General features: G+C 33.3%; 1 protein-coding gene across 1 annotated transcript; it reads left to right on the top strand.

Moving 5' to 3' along the window:
- The first annotated feature begins 2,480 nt into the window (after positions 1-2,480).
- LOC130448292 (uncharacterized) lies at positions 2,481-14,428 on the top strand. The gene is made up of 8 exons (XM_056785578.1): positions 2,481-2,554; positions 3,148-3,397; positions 4,281-4,401; positions 6,490-6,714; positions 10,623-10,749; positions 11,831-12,162; positions 13,890-14,042; positions 14,268-14,428. The coding sequence occupies exons 1-8, from the start codon at positions 2,481-2,483 to the stop codon at positions 14,426-14,428; spliced, it is 1,443 nt and encodes a 480-aa protein (XP_056641556.1).
- The last annotated feature ends 1,194 nt before the right edge of the window (positions 14,429-15,622 follow it).

Raw genomic sequence — 15,622 nt, 5'->3', positions numbered from 1 at the left:
GAACTTGAAACTCATCCTCTTTTGTATTAATCGACCTTCTAGTTGAACTTTGCATCTAATGGGCTCTTTTGAGCTTGCATGAGTCCAACTTACTCTTCGTAAATAAACAAAATGTGGTAAAAATGGTATCTACAATGCCAAAGCAGAATAATCTTTGCATCAAGAAAAGAATAAAGTTTTCTTTTACTCTTTCTGTATATTGTAAAATACAGAAATTTCTATAGAAAGACTTGAATAAATTAACGCAAATATTTTTTGTATTCATGTATATTAAAAACTTTAAAATAATGTAGTTATGAAAACATTAGTGATATGTTGTCCATTCTATATACATTTCTCTTTGATTGATATAATTTTGAAAAAATTAGGTTGATATCGTGCAACTCTTGTAATAAATATTTTTATGTGAGATTCAGTTTATAATAAAAAACCCAGTACATAATTTTCGAAAAGCATGAATACTCTTTGAAGACGATATGGAACATTTATTTTTCTCTATCTCTATTTGCTCACATCCCAAAACTAGAGCAAAAAAATAAATTTATTAGAATAATTCAATATTTATTCATAAATTCTGGCCAACGCAAATATTATTTTTGCAATTTGATAGAATTGATCGATAGCAGTGATATACATTAATATATGTACATTTATATGTATATTATTAAAGGAAAGTCAGGAAACAAGTAGCAGTCGGCCAGTTGGACCATGTATTTCTAAAAATAACATTTATTCTCTTTTGTACACATATTGGTTCTATAAATACGTCTTGAGTTGCATATTATAAGTTAATGACGTCAGCCAACATCGATATACTAATTCAACTTGAACTGCTGGCTAACATAACATTCAGTTAGTTCTTTTTATACTACAAATATTTTTAGGACTGAAATTTACAGGTGAACAAAAAATCAAACAAAATACTCATCATACAGGATGTTTATAATTTATTTCAGCGACTAAGAAAAGGTAATAATCTTTTTAAAATTAACTAAATTCGCAGCATTTGAACTTACAAAAATATGAAAAAATTCAATGAACAATCCCTTGAGGAATATTTTTGGCAATTACAAACCTACTAGGTTTTCATTGGTTGTTTTCGCTTCAATTTTCAAGTCCGAAAGGCTGATTTATGGAGAATGTATCGACAAAACCATAGACATACAAAAAATTTATCAATTGTAATTAATTTTTTCTTAACGTTGCTTCGTTATTTGTTTGTTAATCAATCCGTAATCTCTCAAAACCATTTTGATTTCAATTTTGAACTCGTTAAATACTTCAAATTCTTCCCAAACTTAGAACCCTGCCTTCTATGTATTCTTTATTTCCAATATTCTATTTTGATTGAAAAAGTTCACTTTAGCGACTAGGTAAACCGTTCAGTCTCTGAAGAGTGTTGGTGTATAATATTCTTATATCGTTATTTAATTTAAATTTAGTTTCTAATAAACAACCATCAAAACATTTTTTATATTGTTGAGAAAGTACGTTCGAGGTACTTGTTTCTCTTAACAACTTCCTCAATGAAACAAACATCCTTCGACCCCGAGAATTCCAAGTTGTCTCCTTTTGGGAATTCTAAGGTACCTTTCTTTTATAACCTTCTCAATGTTCTAATAGTATACAATTAACTTGGTCCTCTCCGATATACCCGGTACCCCTTTTTGGGAAAAACCAACAGGACGGTTTTTTGTTTCGGTTGGAACGAACCTTTCATCATTACACAAGTTTTGATGATAGTATCTTGCCGGCTCCTCATTATTGCCTTAAAACCTTGAATGACAAGGAGATTTTCAGAATTTGATTTACTCTTATTTTATCGCTATTAACACTAATAAAAATACAAAACGATTGCCAAAAGGTGTAAAAAATTAAGCTTCAAAAAAGTTTTATGAATTATTTCTTGGTTGATTTATGTAACAAAAATCTTTTTTAAAAAGTTTAATATTTCGTAGTTGGCAGTAAGGATAGTAATATACATAAAGTTGTTTTGATTAATTATTTCCCAGTAAATTTCAGCGCCATATTGCCTACTAATAAATTTATAATGTTCGTCTATTCTTCACGTGAATAAAATACACTTTATATATAGCATAAATTATTACCGCCAGAGGGTGCAAAGTTGACTACAACCCGGCGATATCTTTTTAGTAATTTTTATTTCATATTTCAGAACAGTATCAAAATGCGTTGTTCACATTATAGGGAAAAGACACATTTATTCATAACTGATATTTTCAATAGCCAATGATTCCCGGTTACTAACAGCAGTTGTTAAAATTTGTTTCATGTATTCGCTTTTCGACCAATAAATAACGAATAGTTATTACATTATTAAATTGCGGTTATGGTTGACTTCTCATTGACAACGATAATATAATATGTCAAAATTAGTGTGATAATCTCTACTGAATAGTTTTTTTCAATTATATCAAAATTCAGTGTATTTTCTAAATCATTTGATAAAGAATTTCAAAATGGTTATGGGACAATTTGTAACTACCTACAGAAAAGATTATTTGTGGCCCTACGTTAAAACATTAGGACTCAGGTACTTTCCACGATACACGAATACAAACATAAAGTAAACGTTTCTAACCAATATGACCAAGGTGGTACCTTTGCTGATAATCCCTGGCTGATATCAGAAGGACCTTATTAACGCTTGATATATATCAAAAATATCATGGATAAAAAATATAAGCATGCAGTCATCTTCTTCTAAAACCCTGAAAATATCATTTTCTTGGACTCCTCTTTGATATTTTTCTATATTTCTTAAAAAACTGAGATGCCTTAGTAGTTTTATTCTATGATTAGTGTGATTCGATTTTTCCCAATTCTTTTTGTGGAGTGTAGACCGTGAAATAATGGAAAATTTTCAAACAAATAGTTCGATGAGTACTAATTGCATTTTTGGCATTCGAATCAGTCAGTTCCATACTCAATACCTTCTGAACTTATAAACATCCATGTATATTTGCCTCCTGGATGAATTTTTCAAATCTAGGGCTCAGAATATAGAGGTTTATCGCACATTGGAACATTGAATGGGAATTTTCTCAGAAACTAGATAAAATTTTAAATAAATCAATTTTAATAGTTTTGTTTCCAAAAAAATCAGTTAATGAAATTATTTTTTAGACCCGAGCCTGAACATATTTACAGTCCAGAATATAGAAGTCAAACTTGTAAATGTCACTGTCTCCCTGCTGTTCCTTCCACGAGTCAACAGAGAACTTTAATTGGTCCTGCCGCTCTTGGAGATGAAGAATGGAGTCGTCTTGGACCAATGGGCCCATTACTGGAGCCCAAAGTTTTCACAGCAAAAGTATCATCTGCTCCCGAATCCGAAGTCAGCAGATTCAATCAACCGAATGTATTCATGGCAAAGGTAAGATTAATTATTCCAACTCTCGAATAATATGGTAATCCGAAAGATCGTTCAACGAGCGCACAAGAAAATTTGATCTACCGAAGTGAGTCCTAGAGATGGGCAAACATACGAACTTTTTAATAATTATTATCATTATGGCAAATCGAAAAATTATCAGCAACAACTAAGATTTTCCAAAATGAGCAAATGTTCAATATTATATGTAATATTAAACAAATATTGATAGATTTTGAATTTTCCACGTAGAAGCCTTTTGATTAAAGAATAGTTATGTTAGGTTAGATTAGATTAGGTTAGGAGACTATGACTATAATCGCATTGATGAGAAAGTTTCACTCTTTGTTACTTTGACTCTTTTATAATTTTTCTTTTTTTATTTACGGTAATAAACACCCTACTATATAATCTGTGCGCTCGAACCACCGTGAGCTCGGCTCACGGGCGCTCGGTGCACACATTCGAATAATACAGGTATATTCTTCTTGAGTCTTAATAGTTGAAATATTTTGAAAGATCAGTTATTTAAATATATGGAAACTGTTATTCATTATTTTGAGGAACTTATCTATATAATTTCCGTCTATGTCTTGAAGAGATCGATTACTTAAGTACGAGGTATATAAAAATATAAAGATCTGTATATTTTTTCGCATGCCCTCCTACATCTTTGAACTGATTTCATTAGAATAATTGAATTAAATATAAACTGTCTCAACAAAAGTTTGTATTTTGATGCCTATAGCTTGGTAATTTTTTTAGTTGTAGTTGCTTGATGTAAATCTGTTTTTTTTGCTCGAAATCTGCATACCAACCATATTTCAACTTACAATTAATTTATAATGCATGAGTTTAACATCAATAAACATATGATTTTTTATAGTTACAAGAAAAGTATCCTTTCATTTACGAATGTCTAAGAACGGCTCCTCCAGATGATCTTATAGCTAGAATAAACAAAGACAGACTTTCTAGCAGTTACCAAGTGGATTACTGTCATAAACGTAAGTTAAAAACGAGCTTTTCTCAGTTTTATTTCCTTATCAATACTGTCATAACTAAATAAAATCCATTGATATCGGTAGAGGTTATGGCGAAGTAAAGCATTCAATCAAATTGCATTTAGGTAGATTAAAATTATGATCTTATTATCTGTATTATTACATTATTATTACAATACCTTGATCATTTAACTGTTAAAAAACAATAATTTGCTTAAATAATGACAGACACCTCTAGTTATATATTAGAAAATAAGATGTTCCTATGACTGAATCTAGAATATATCTATCTTCTTATTTTTTGGATAAAACATAATTTAGGGAAGCTCAATTATTTTCGCAATGAAGAATCATCATAAAATCAATGTTTGTAGTGAGTATGAATTTGAGTACATTGTAATTTCTTCTTCTTATGTGAGCTAAAGTAATTTTCCATTACATCACCATGCAAATTATTTTTACAGATGATTCAATGAAAATAGCTGTCAATGAAATGTTTCTTATGCTAATTCTATATCAGCTTTCAATCTCATAATCTAATTTCACTCAATAATGATATGCATTTTATGTAGAAAAACACGTTTTTTCACATAACAACAACACAAATTTTGTTTTCAATATTAGTTTACGTGTACAGAAATTTATGATTGAAAATGAATATTTTACAAAGGTTGAATATTTAATTAATTTTAATATTATTTTGAAATCACCACACAAAAGCCTTTGGTGCTCCGCATATTTGATGTTGCCCAATGGGGTTCCTACATTTTCATATGTTTCCTTCAAGTGAACCGAATGGAGGCGTATTTAATGTCATTATGTAGAAGAACTCCTTTAAAACTTTTTGGAGAGAAATAAAAAGTTACCAGACGTTTCGCAAGTGATTCATTGGATCAGGAACACAGCACCATTGAATTTTTTCCGTCAAAGAAAGGTAATAAATCTCGTTCTCTATAGCGATATCATGTAGAGAATAGGGCTAGAATTTTTTTTTAATCCAGAACTTCAGATTTCTCTTTCGATTGGCTTAAATATGTAACCAAATCATTCAGTTCCGCTTAAGTAAACAGCTGTGGTTAATTGCATCTTCCGGGAGTAAATTCATCCTCAGATGAATTGGCCTCGCTCTCATATTCAGCTGATACATCAATCAAAATGTCAGGTGGGGATGGAATCGGTAAATCTGGACCATGTGGCACAGGTCGTATTGCTGAGGAAATGCTGTAGTAAACAACGCTCTTTTTATTTTTAGAACTGTATCCACAGGTCTTGATCATACAAAAATAGCCTTCGTTCACATGATTCTGCGGTTCTCGCCATACCAAGGGACACACTTTGTATGGAGCACATGGTTTATCTTGATCTCCAAGTATTAAGTTGAAATAGACCAAATATAGGTTCTTCACTAACCCATTAACATCACTTCTCTGTCATTAATGTCACTTCTCTGTTTCGCTGCTGTAAAATAATCACAAATATGACAAAACATATCAGGGCTAATCAAATACTTCCGTTTTGACTCGCTCTTTTTGTATTGACACTATTTTCACAGTTATCTGAAGTAGAACAAGAAATGAACCTGAGGTGACTATAAAGTGACAAATTAACTCACTACCGTATCCGGTATTTGTTTATATTTGCTTTCGACAACTTGTAAAAAAAGATTTGTGAGTTTACCAGACGTGGTAGAGAAAAACGAAGGCATTATTGAAATGAGCGTAAAAAGCTGCTCATAGAAGTTCTATTTTCAACGATGAAATCTATTGCGAAACAATATATTCATTAACTCATCATTAATACTTAACTAACTTCATTACTTACTACTCTCGTGTCATTTTGTCTATCTACTATCTACCGCATTGCGACACTAATTTGCAATTTTGATTAAGGCTTACACTGTTTTTCGTTACTTTTTATCAGAAAAACATTAATCAGTATATAACGGTAGAAAAATGAATAAGAATGATATTTCTAAAATATGGTTCAATACCATAATTCATATGTTATGTTATAGTGCTTTTTGTAAAAAAATCACCTGGTAAGGAATTTATAATCATTTTAATTCAACCATACTTATTTGTTTTCTTTCAGAGGAATACCCTAACGCTCCCTACGACGAATTAATAAGAGCCGCTGGAGTTGAGGGATTGGCTCCGTGTCCAGAACCAACAAGACTTCCAGGAGATATTTGTAGACCTATTCAGAAAATGAAAGTGTACAAAAAATGTTCTGCTTTCACTAACGAACAATTCAAAACACGTGGTCCCGGAGGACGTGGATCTGGAGGACATGTTAGAGATGATTCTAAGCAAATTCGTTAGTACTACAATTTTATTTAGCGTATAGTAACTTGATATACAACTACATATCATTATTCCGAACTGAAACATTTATATTATCTACCTAAATTTTTTTCTCAAACTGGTGATGTGAAACTTTTATTTTTTGGTTATCAACATTATATAAGTGAACAATTATTTTACTCTTTTGTGCCTCTTTAGCCTGTTCTTTTTTCGTTACTTCGTCCAACATCAGTTTATTTGTGATTATCATATTTTAATCAAAGATGAAAATTTCATTGTGAAGTGTCTGGCTACAAGGGTATTAGAGTATTGTGATGTTTATTATAAACAAAGTTACTCAGTTAGTGCCATATATTGTTTGAGGATTTGTATATATGACAGCCTCCTTTCTCATGTACTCCAGAGCTACATTCATCTTAATCCCATCCTCTATCGAGAAATCCAAGATTATATAATATCCTGATTTTTTTCTCAAAATAAGTACAGGAATCTTTTCTGGTTAATCCTACTCTCGCAATATATCACGTGATTCACAAGCAAACAAGGTTTATTATTTATAATGTATTACTACCATAAGTGCCATATAGGTTAGGTCTTTACAATTAAGTTATGGAAAATAGGATCTGAGAATTTATCTATTGAAACAACAAAAGTTTTTTACATAATTATCCTCATTTTACTCTACATAACGATTCCAACGTTTCTTCGATGGATAAAAGTATCCTTGGTAAAGGTCTGAAGTTAACATGTTTTGAACCATAGCTTCCTTGACGACGTCTTTTATTCCACCACTTTTAGTTGTTTTAACAGGAAGCATATGCCCTGAGCATAACCATTAGGACTATAACAGAATTATTCAATGTTTTGTCGATAGGAGAATATTTACGATAAACGATTACATGTGTTTCTGCCCCAAAACAAAAAGCATGACAACATCAAAAATACCTCTTAGATGCAGGTTGGTCGTAGACGAGAAAATAATCCAGCAAGAAGTGAAATTCAAATATCTGGATATAGAACTATCCGGATATGGTGATATTGAGACAGAATTAAGCCAGCAAACAATCAAAGCAGCTGGTCTGAACGACACTATATGGAAAAACAAATACATAAGTATTGAGGATAAGTCAAGAACCTACAAAACTGTAATCAGACCCGTAATGACGTACACAGCAGAAACTCGGCCTGATCAGCAAAAACAAAAAGGCTCCTGAAAACAAGCGAAATGAAAGTCATACGAAAAATTATTGGAAAAACGCTCATAGACAGGGAAGGTAGCGACGACATAAGACAAAAATGCAGAGTGGAAAATATTAACGAATGGGTACTGAGCAGAAAGCGCGATTGGGACGAACACATAAGTAGAATGAGCGAAGAAAGAATAGTAAGGATAGCACGAGTCAACTTACCACTGGGGAGAAGAAGTATGGGAAGGCCACGAAAAAGATGTAGTGATAATCTTACCATCAATTTAGACAATAGGCATGCTGCGAAGAATGAACAGGTAATCTGCCTAAAATGGAATAGGAAGAAGAAGATTACATCAGTATTGGACGATTAATACTAGTTTCAGTCACTACTTAGATCCCCATTCATTTCCACCCGCTGCAAATTTTGTTCACTGGTCTCAGGGCGAAGCGCAAATATCTCGTTCTTATCTCCAGTGATTATTTGGGTCATCAAGCTTCTACCATAGATTTGCAAAACAAAACCTTCGGGATAGCTTTTCGCGTTCGTTTTTGGTCATAAGTGGTAACTTTTGGCAACTAATGTTCTATCAATCTCAGGCCTAAAGCTGATTGAGAGAGCTCTAATGCTAGGCAGATATGGCATGATATAACAAGTTCCCGAGTTATGAATAAATTCCTGTAAATTCCAAAATTTTAATGCTAAAATTTCAGTGCAAGGAGAGGATAAAAATAGACGCTTCTAATGTATCCGTATAAAATGGATTAAGGTGAAATAACTAGCTATGAAAACTAGGAATATATGATTGAGAAAATTGTTTACATCAGTGAGGGAGTGACAAAATGTTTTGCATTATTTTTGCGCAAGACTTGCGCATATTTGAATCTTTTTGTAACCTATTACAGATATCTAACTCCTCAAATAATATGTAGATGGTTAAGCGCCGATCAAATCTAATCGTCAACTGATTAACGCCCCTTTTAAAATTACTTCGCTGAATCAAACTCGCGTATTCTAACATACATTCATCTTTATATACCAACTACAATTTGCGGAGGTTTTTTCATCAGATTTTCCAAAAATTGAATCTTCACTTCTAATGTGATTACTCATTTTCATGACAAAACTAAAGCAGTTGCTTTACAAAGGTCGACATAAGTCAGGCAACGGTCTCGAAAAATCGGCAACGCTCATAAATCTGGCAATGCTGTAGAAAAAGATTGAAACGAAGCTTGTTCGTGCTTCAGGTAGTTATGTCATTTAGAATGAATAACAAGGGTTTTTTATGTTAAGTCGTAGTTGCATACAAACGCGGATTACGAAACTATGTTACTGAATTTTAAGAAAAGTTTCCGGACTCATTCGTCTAAAGGACGGACCAAAAATTCTTAAAAACGGGCTCTGTTACCGACGCGCCGAGTTCTGGACGACCGACATCTGTAATAACTAACGAAAATATGTAAACAGTGGCGCTAGCGTCAGTTGAGCAGCCGAACCAATTTACAGTGCGGTGATCGAGAGAACTTCTAATATCCGATCATTCTTTACGACGAATGCTGAAAAGCATGCACTGTCTAACTTACCGTTCGCGTCTCCTCCACGCACTTCACGATGATGATTTCGATCGTAGATTTGAATTATGCATGTGGTACCTCGGATGCAGGAAAATCCGCAGTTCCAGCATGTATTTTGTGGTCGGATGAAGCAGCCTTTAAGCTGAACGGTACGGTCCACCGGCATTACTGCATGTACCGGAACTACCAGAATCCTTACGTCTTCCTTGAAGAAGAATTAAATCTGCCTGAAGTGTGTGTGGGGGAGGGGCAGATAACCATGTGGGTCTCGTGGTTTCATACTTTTTTGAGGGTCATGGCTGAGTTGGTTGAGTGGCCCGCATGATCATGTGACCTGACACCCTATAATTTCTTCCTGTGGGACCGTCTCAAGAACCATGTTTCTGCAAGAGGGAGGAACACGCACCCTTTCCGGCCTCCGAGCTGCAATTGAGGAAGAATTTGAAACTTTTCACTGACAGCTTGACATGTTTCGCCGGACCTACCTCTCCATTTAGAAACGTTGCCGTAAATGCATTGATCAAGATTAGCATCAATTTGAACACTTACACTAAACCTTTTGCGAATTCCTTTTGTAATTTCTTTCAATAAATTTGTTACCTGACTTACGCCGACCCATATAGAAAAACATAATAATCGTACAAATTCAACTCAACTCCAACAGTTGGGAATTAAGTTGAGGGCTGCAACCAAAACAAAAAAAGAAGTTCATGCTTTGTTATATTTCCATTGTTCTTTTTCTATACAGTATTGTTCAAGACACCACTCTCGAGGCTGTTCTCGTACAGTTAACGGTTTCATCTATTTATTCCACTAATTTCATTGATTATGAGGATCGTTTTCTTATCTTATCTCATTGTTAAGATATTTAGCAGAAACTAAATGAACTGTCGACTTTATATTGGAACTAAAATTAATCTTTTCTTTGACATAATATATGGATGAAATAACCCAGTTTTACCATTTACTCCAAAGCCACAATTCTTATAATTAACATCGTATATTTTTCGATTCGAACTATAAATTTCTTGATTACGTTTTTATTTTCTTCTACAATTTGTCATTATTTTTCTCTATAGTTTGGAAATTTCACAATAAACGATCCGTAGTTGGCTCACCATCACTTTTTGACTGAAATTCAATATTATTAATTTTTCAGTTGGAGCATGTAAGGGAGGAACATTCACAGTAACTCCAGGATATACTGAATATATGGACACAGTTTCTAGACTTGGTACCTTGATAATAAGAGACGGATTACATGATCCTGTCAGAAGATCGAAGAAGTATATCTACTAATCATCCAGAATGTGCATTAAGGAGACACAATTAGATGATTATATTCATCAATTCATAAGCGTCATAAAAATTATCTATTCACACAGAGTTTTGTTTAATTTATTGATAGAGTATACAAGAATAAAATTGTGGATAACTTAAACTGGAATTTAATTTACCTGCAAAATTCGTAATGCATACAATATAAGAATTTGTGAGATTAAATTTCTGACGAAATCAGCAGTAAATTGGTACGATAATGCTGATTGGTCGATAAAAATCGGTACTGTAATTGCTTTTCAGCTCCTTAGTACGGAAGTAACTGAACAGCTTACAACATTGAAAATAATAAAAACTGTTCAATTATCATTAATATAAATAAATGAGAAAAAAATAAGTTTTGCATGATTTTTAAAAAATAATAATATTATTCAGGTATGCTATATGGGCTTCTCTATTTACAATTAAGCTGTGGAAAATAGGATCACAGAATTTATCTTTAGAAACAAGCAAATTTTCTGGGTAGTACTCTTTCAACAAAAGTCATCACAAACAAAATAAACATGATGAGCAACAGGGATTTAGATCCGGAAAATCGTCCGCAGATCAAAGAAAAATCGATTGAGTACAAAAGACCAGCGTTTATGTGCTTTATAGATCTACAAAAGACTTCAATCGAGAACAATTAAAGAAGTAGTACATCTACTATACGATAAACAAATCCCTTATGACTTTATAGAAACCATTGAAAATATATACATGGACAACAAGTCCAAAACAAAGTGAACGAAGTGCTAATGGAGCAAATAGCAGTACGTGAAGGGATTCGACAGGGAGACTCCTTAAGCTCCTTGCTTTTCAAAATCATTATGGACGAAATAATCAAGAAAATAAGAAAGCTAAGGGACTACCAGATAGGGACCAAAATATTACAATATTATGTTACGGTGACGATCTTGTTCTAGTCGCCAAAAATGAGGATGATCTTCAAAGGCTTTTACATGTGTTAAACTGCATAGCTAAATCTCTCCATATGATAATATCTGCGTCCAAAACATAGTGTATAACCACATCCAAAACTCCGATAAGATGTAAGCTAGTCGTAGACGACCAGATAATTTTCCAATTAATGAAATTCAAATACCTAGGAATCGAGATTCCAGGATTTGGAGACGTAGAGTACGAATTAAGAGAGCAAACAACTGAAGCTTTAAGAAAAGCGGCATGTTTGAACGAAACCATATGGCAAAATAAACATATCGGAATAGAACCCAAATCGAGAATACACAAGGCCACGATAAGACCCATAATGACCTACACCGCAGAGTCACGGCCAGAAACGGTGAAAACAGTGATGGAAACAGCAGAGATAAAAGTGCTACGCAGGATACCCGGAGAAATCCTACTGGACAGGGAAAGAAGTGAGAACATCAGAAGATTGGGCAAAATAGATGACGTCAACGAATGGGTTTTATCAAGAAAGAAAGACTGGTCAAAATAGCGAGCGATAAATCCCTTGTATATACTCTCCTTAAGAACCCCCACATCGCATCATACGAGATTTCTATTGTTGAAGTCAGTTGGTTGAAAACCTTAATCACTTTTGCTTTAAACTCTCCACACTTTCAAATTTTATTTCCTTCAGCGCTGACTTAATCTTGGGAGATACAAAATTGTGATATGGGTAGGATTGTCAGAAATATGATTCTGGTGAAGGATTCAGGAAATAGGATATTTGTCATGCTCACGAAGAACTTAGTAAATACTTAGACGACCAAATATTTCAACAATTTTTCCATGTTTTCTTCCGTTTTTGACATCATTTTAAGTCCCTTTTGAACCAGTAAAAACTCACGTGTGAAATAAACATTCATCTCCGAAAATGCTTTGAACATTGAATAAGTTTCCAGTAATCACTTGGGGTTTTTTTCAAGCAACATTAGTACCAAATCGGAGCGGAGCGTACACTACATCTAAACAGTCCGGCAGTCAACACCTATTCTGTTTTCTACAACCTTAAAAAATTATTATATTGGCTGAAATGTATTCTACATCTTAGAAAAATAGGAGGAAATAATGGGTTCGCTATATAAATTTGGGACGTCTACCTGTCTGCGCAATTAATTCGTTTGATTTCATAACTTATGACGGCTGTACTGCGCCGAAAAATTCCGATTCAGTGGCTGCATAATTTATTCTACCGTAACGCTCTAATTGAATGACCTGCTGGCTCATATAGTGAGCTCTGATTACCTTCAGAACCATTATGTGATACACCTCTTATATCAATTTTCCAATATACCCCGCCGTCCAACATAGCTCCGTATATACATTTTGATACTTCTTTTCGATAATATGTTGAGTATCCGTTATGGCCAAGACTGTGGTTAGCAGTGATAATTCGCGCGCGTTCAAAGGCCAAAGTGTTCCATAGTGGCTTATATACTATTTGGAAGACCTAGATCGAAATGGTCAGTAGAGGAAGAGGATAATTTACGACAGGGAAGGAAGGGTAGAAAGAAAAAAAGAGGAGAAAAAATAAGAGATCGGAAGAAATGAAGAGAAATTACATAACAAGTGCAATTACTAACCAAAGATATGGATTGATCTCCCATAGTACTTTCTGATATTTTTTATTTTATCATAGCTCATAATTATGTCAAGAAATTATTTTATTCTATTAAAAATTATTCCTTAAATAGTAATTAGTAAGATAATGCTTAAAGAATACACTGTTAACAACACCACTACACCAACACTCACAATTACACTGTCTGACGCGGGTTTTGATAACCAAGTTATCATCTTCAGTGACTGAAGGTAAACATTCTAGGTCTTCCCGATGGAATTAATTTTCGCGGAAGAAGTTTTATTGGTAGGAAAATTTAGTATAAAACAGGTAAGTTATTAGGTTTTAGTTTACCTTCAGTCTCTGAAGACGATAACTTAGTTATCGAAACGCGCATCAAACAATGTAATGATAAGTGTTGGTATCGTAGTGGTGTAAACAGTGTATTTAGTATGAATATCGCCAACCGTTTCAGAAATTTCGGCTTAGTTAAGATAATGCTTACCTTAAAGGGCTTTTTGTAGAAAGCAAAGAATAACTAATGTTTTTAATTTTTTCTAATTACACCATAAATTTTAGAACCTCCCCTGATATTCCAACCAAAAGTTGACATAACGTGTCCAAGATCCCCTCCGGGTCCATATTATAGACCATACAGTGTGGACTCTTGTATAATATTTCACAAAGAATGTCAAAAGGTATGTGATGACATTCGAGATGAGAGAAAAATGTGTAAGTAATAACAATATAATATTAGTACATCGAAATCCCTCATCAACTCAAAGATATCAGGAATTTCAATTCACCACCATTTTATAACTATCATTATTATTGCTCAAAGAACTTTTGTTCAATTATTATTACAGTCTATTCTATTTTCAATTCGATCATCTACTAGTAAACTCATGTATTTATATTAATAAGGCAATATAAGAAAAAAATGAATTATTATTTTAGGCATGAAGCCTAATTATGTTAGTGAAATTAGTAAATGGGATCCTTTCGAAAGAACCTCTCCAATGTGCTCGGACGTTGTGGAAAAATGGGGCAAGATGGTTTTTCGAGATTTTAATCATGCTCATGGCGGTCATTGCAATCTGGTACCTAAAAAGAAGTAATTCGAATTGCTGCATTCCTTTGTTCATCAAGTATTTCATTGCTAAAAGAAACCTCAAACGAACAGGTAATTATTGCATTATAAACTTTCGGTCTACTTATTACAAAATATAGAAAACAAAATTAGCTTCTTCTGAGAAACCAACACATTGTTTTCACTATGCTAAGTGTAACTTCATTTTATAAAAGGAGCAGCTAATGTATAAGTGTTGAACTCTTGCAGAGATCTAAAAAGATTGAAGACTAAAAAACTAATAATTTATAATAATAATAATATATATTTTCTATTAATGATCTAAAAGACAATTGTTAGTTCTTCGCAGTCGCCTTGTAATATCTTGATAGAAAAAACTGCAAATGAAATGCCAGAATTCAGTTAAGTTGGCTAATTGAATAACGTATATACCTTTCGATTCAAGCTGCTGCAGCATTACTATTCATCTGGGATACACTAACGTACTCTGCGGGCCCTTTGTATGACCTATTTATAATCTTGGCGTTCTAAAACTAAGTAGCTGATTTAACTGGCTAACTGGCTGCATTCACACTAGCGCAATGCGTAATACGCGGTAGATTAGATGCCAAATAGCTCTTTGCGCGACTTTTCAGAGTAGTTGTTTAACAAGTTGATGCTCGATGCACTCCACAAGCCTGCAACTGCAACTTCCCCACAGCCCAGAACGATCCTATGGACCGCACAACGTATTTTATTTCAAACCTTCTCCATGGCAAGGGACCGCATTTAAATGGGTTTTACAATTTGGTTAGACCGTCCTGGGTCCTTGAAACATTGCCCCACACTTGATCCATTTGTTTTTTTTTTTTTTTTCATGATCCTCAACTCCATTGTGATACAAAAAACCTTACTTTTTATATTTTTTTCTGTTTCTTTCATCATAATTCAAATAATATTTATTAAAATTGTTAATTTGTGCTACCTTTACATTACATGTACCTATTTTTGGTATATTTTGTTTCTAAGGAATAAAAAAAGAACAAATTAAAAAAACCGGAACTTTTATTATAAAATAAATACAATAACAATAAATTTACAATCACAATTTTTCATGTTTTCCCGCAAAACACGGAATACAATAATGTGATTTTCCAAAACAAACACTGCAAAAATAATCCCTTTTATTACTTTGGATTTTTTCACGACACTATACACAAGCTCTTCTCACATTGTGACTTGG

The sequence above is a fragment of the Diorhabda sublineata genome, chromosome 8, assembly GCF_026230105.1.
Source record: "Diorhabda sublineata isolate icDioSubl1.1 chromosome 8, icDioSubl1.1, whole genome shotgun sequence".
Classification (NCBI taxonomy): domain Eukaryota; kingdom Metazoa; phylum Arthropoda; class Insecta; order Coleoptera; family Chrysomelidae; genus Diorhabda; species Diorhabda sublineata.
Note: the sequence above shows the minus strand (reverse complement) of the source record. Positions and strands in the feature narration are given on the sequence as shown.